This window comes from Juglans regia, unplaced genomic scaffold (genome assembly GCF_001411555.2).
Source record: "Juglans regia cultivar Chandler unplaced genomic scaffold, Walnut 2.0 Scaffold_215, whole genome shotgun sequence".
NCBI lineage: Eukaryota > Viridiplantae > Streptophyta > Magnoliopsida > Fagales > Juglandaceae > Juglans > Juglans regia.
Window position 1 is genome coordinate 1 of NW_023352527.1, and position 4,591 is coordinate 4,591.

General features: G+C 43.5%; 1 protein-coding gene across 1 annotated transcript; it reads right to left on the minus strand.

The window, feature by feature from the left end:
* Positions 1-658: 658 nt before the first annotated feature.
* Positions 659-3,133, minus strand: LOC109017760 (uncharacterized protein K02A2.6-like; the record flags this gene model as incomplete). Its single annotated transcript, XM_018999954.2, has 2 exons — positions 2,140-3,133; positions 659-2,056 (listed from the first exon to the last, which is right to left on the minus strand). Coding segments are annotated over exons 1-2 (2,392 nt in total), but the record flags the coding sequence as incomplete, so codon positions are not given.
* Positions 3,134-4,591: the final 1,458 nt, after the last annotated feature.

Sequence of the window (4,591 nt, forward strand, 5' to 3'; positions counted from 1 at the left end):
TCCTTATCCAAGCTGTAATGCATGGGTCCTCTAGACTTCCTGACTCTTTTCCTGATAGCTAACAATGTAGGATCCCTTCTTTGAAGAGTCTTCAATTCTTCAAAATCCACTACTCGGACATCCAAGACTGACGATAACAATTCCTCTTGCTGTGAACTCTCGATAAGAAGTCTCCTCATTCCACAAAGGAGAGAGTCAAAATCCGATGACTCTGCTTCATCCACTTGTTGAGATTTCCTACTCAAAGCATCAGCGACTAAATTCGCCTTTCCTGGATGATACTTGATCTCACATTGATAGTCGCTAATCAGCTCTAACCACCGCCTCTGTCTCATATTGAGATTCTTCTGAGTAAACAGATGCTTCAAGCTCTTGTGATCAGTATAAACTTCACAAGCTTCTCCATACAGATAATGCCGCCAAATCTTAAGAGCAAAAACTATTGCCGCCAACTCCAAATCATGTGTAGGATAATTCCTTTCATGAATTTTCAGCTGACGAGATGCATAAGCAACAACCCGTCCCTCTTGCATAAGAACGCATCCCAACCCGAATTTGGATGCATCACTAAAAATCACAAATGGCTTGTGTGGCTCTGGAAGTGCCAAAACAGGTGCCATTGTCAATCTTCTCTTCAACTCTTGAAAACTTCTCTCACATTTGTCAGACCATACAAACTCTGTATTCTTCCTAGTCAAGGCAGTGAGAGGTCCTAATAGTCGAGAAAAACCTTCCACAAATCTTCGATAGTAACCGGCAAGTCCCAAGAAACTTCGTATCTCACGAACTGTTGAAGGGCGAGGCCATGACAAAACAGCTTCTACTTTACTAAGATCTACAGCCACCCCTTCTTGAGAAATCACATGTCCAAGAAACTTAACTTCTTCTAACCAGAATTCACACTTGCTCAACTTAGCGTACAATTGATGCTCTCTTAATTTCCCAAGCGCCAGACGAAGGTGACAAGCATGCTCTTCCAAGTCTCGGGAATAAATTAGAATGTCGTCAAGAAACACCACCACAAAAGAGTCCAAAAAGGGTCGAAACACCCGATTCATTAAATCCATAAAAGTGGCCGGAGCGTTCGCTAACCCAAAAGACATCACCTTAAATTCATAATGGCCATACCTCGTCCTGAAAGCAGTCTTGGGCACGTCCTTATCCCTTATCCTCAGCTGATAGTACCCTGATCTCAAGTCAATCTTCGAAAAGACAGCTGCTCCTTGAAGCTGATCAAACAGATCATCAATTCTTGGAAGAGGGTACTTGTTCTTGATAGTCACCTTGTTAAGCTCCCGATAGTCTATGCACATTCTGAGAGTACCATCTTTCTTCTTGACAAACAAAACAGGCGCTCCCCAGGGCGAAGTACTAGGCTGAATAAATCCTTTGTCAACCAATTCTTGCAATTGTGTCTTCAACTCTTTTAACTCGGCCGGTGCCATGCGGTAAGGAGCCTTATGCACAGGAGCCGCCCCGGGTTCCAGATCAATAACAAATTCCATGTCACGAACGGGAGGCAATCCAGGTAACTCATCCACGAACACATCGGGAAATTCTTCCACCACTGGAATATCCGCTAAAGATTTCTTCTCAGATGGTGTAGACGCGACTTGGGCCAAAAAAGCATCTGCCCCACAAGCTATATCTTTCTTAGCTTGAACTGCTGATATAACTGATGGTCTTGCCTTTAACTTACTTCCCACGAATTCTAAATAATCCTCATCCGAAAGTTGAAAACCAATTACTCGTCTTCTACAATCAATATTCGCAGAATAACGATACAGCCAATCCATATCCAAAATTATATCAAAACCAAGCAACTTGAATACAATCAAATCTGCATCCAGTGTCCTTCCACCAAGATCCAAAGGACAACCCAAAGCAACCTTGGAGCAACACACGATCTCGCCATTAGGAAGAGCCACAACTAAGGATTGTGGTAGAGGTTCCGTAACCAAATTGCACATCCGTGCAAACGTGGCAGACACAAAAGATTGGGACGCCCCAGAATCAAACAAAGTACAAGCATAAAAATCATATAGACGAACTCTTCCTGATGCAACACAACCACCAAACAAATTCAAAAAACCCAACCACACCAAACAATAAACCCAAATAAAATAACTACATACATACCAGTAATCACTCCAGCATCATGGGTCTCTGGAGCCTCATAATCCACGTCGCCAGGAGTCACTGCATAAACTCGGGCTTGTACCAACTGTCTCTGGTTGCCCCTTCCACCTCGACGACCTCCTCGTCCTCCTTGACCTCCTTGAACTAGACTGGGACACTCCTGAGCAAAGTGACCCGGCTGGCCACATCTAAAACACTGAATGCCCCTTTGACCACAATCGCCCTCATGGGCTCTACTACATCTCGGGCATACTGGAGTCCGGCCTCCTGCACGAACACCGAAGGTTGTCTGTGGACGGGTCCCGGTCCTCTGAACAAATTTCTGTGGCGATCCAGAACTGCTTCCTTCACCAAGATAACTCCGTCTTTTCTGACCTGGAGGGGAGCCCACTACAAAGCTACTCTCGTGCTCTGCGATACTGGCCAAGTCTACCAACTTCTGAAATTCCACAATCTGGAGACAAGCCACTTGTCTGCGTACTTCAGGGCGTAGACCCTCCATAAAACGCTCCACCTGCAGCTCTTCGGTGGCAATGAGGTGAGGAGCGAACCGTCCAAGCTCCATAAATTTCATTGCATATTGCTCGACCGTCATACCTCCTTGAACCAAATTATTAAACTCCCGAGCCTTCTGCCTTCTCACTGAAACAGGAAAGTATCGATCATCAAATTCCTTTTTAAACCGCTGCCAGGACACAACAGCCAAGGATCCGAACTCCATTTCTAGGAGTGACCGCTTGGTCTCCCACCAGTATGCTGCTTCACCTTGTAGCATATAACTTTCATACAAAACCATCTGGACCTCAGTACACCCACAGACTTCAAAGGTCCTTTCCAAATCTAGAATCCACCTCCTAGCTCGCATTGGATCCTCCTCCCCAGTAAAGGCAGGAGTCCTATGCGCCAGGAAGCGCTCATAGGTGCACCCCACTTGGACCGCTCTATTTAGATCTCCTTGCGGCGGTCGGAAATTCTGCTCGTACAAGTCTGACATCCTATTCAACGCCCTTGCAATGGCATCGTCTCTTGGATGTCATCTTGGACTGTTAAGCATTTTGCCAGCCGGTCTCTCCCACCATAGTCCTGTCATAGAGCAACCTCCAACCCCGCTTAAATCCAGATAAAACCAAACTCAACCAAAGCAACACAAAAATACAATAAGATAAAATTAAATTAAATAACATCAATTAACATAAATTAAAACAACAATAAACTCATAATAACACATATTTATTTTTAAAATAATCTTTTAACTTACAACACTTTAAAAAAATTATTTTAAAACAATAAAATAATTTCTGGTACTATCCTAGGGACATGTGGTTTTACCCAGAGCCGAACTGCTCTGATACCACCTGTGGCGCCCCCGACCCCCATGTAAGGAAAACACGGGAATCGAGACGCCGGGATGATGACAACACGGTCACACATCCCAACGAAAGTGCCAAGTGTGTGTACATGCAACGGTGTACAACAACAACGCAGCGGATTAGTCAACTATGTACCAGAATTTAAATACAAGTAAACATCAGTAAAGTTTTAAAAGCAGTTATACAGTCATCCAAAATAAAGTTAACACATGTCCCAAAAAATACAAAGGGTAAAATAAGATAACAATAACCAGTGATCCCAGATCACTCCTCGGGCGGAGCCGTCTCCTCAGGCTCGCCCTCCTCCTCCTCATCTGCATCAAAATCTGCGTTACCACAAAATGGTACCGCAGGTAAGTATAACCCAAAAATAATCTCAGGAATAAAATGCGATTTATCTGTTGGCAACACATGCATGCATATGAAAATACATTTCTCAAAATATCTTTCCCCAAAATGATAATTTGTTGTTGTTGTTCTTACCATAAAATCTCCAGGCAAAACATACAATCAACATTTTCCCAAAATGAATTTAATAAATCCAACAATAATTTATAGGACCTTGTGGCGGGAGGTGCAGAGGCTGGACTACATAACCACCATCCTACCACCATTACCGTGAGGGAAAGAGCGGGGAGGAATCCTGTGCGTTAACCACCATCCCACAGCACCATAGTCCCCAGTGCAGCCATGAGGAGGTCCTGAAGGTAGGCCACCACCATCCCTACAGTCTCTTTCCCTTCTTTCTCAAATCAATCAATCCAAACAAAACCAATTTCTCACACATGAAATCTTAACTTTTCCAAATCACACATGCACATGAATGCAATACACGAAAACCCAGTTTTTTTTACAAACATGATCATGCATGAAATATTGATATGCACATGTACCAACACAAATCCACATTCCTCAATAACCAATAACCAATCCAATCAAACCAACCCAAACAACTCCAATCATAAATCCATCCGACCCCCGAACTCCTCGGACTCAGTCCGGCATGTCAAACAAATACAGTGTAATATGTTAGTGCAAAATACATTTAAATTACGAAAGTTCTTTGGAGAAATACTTACAGT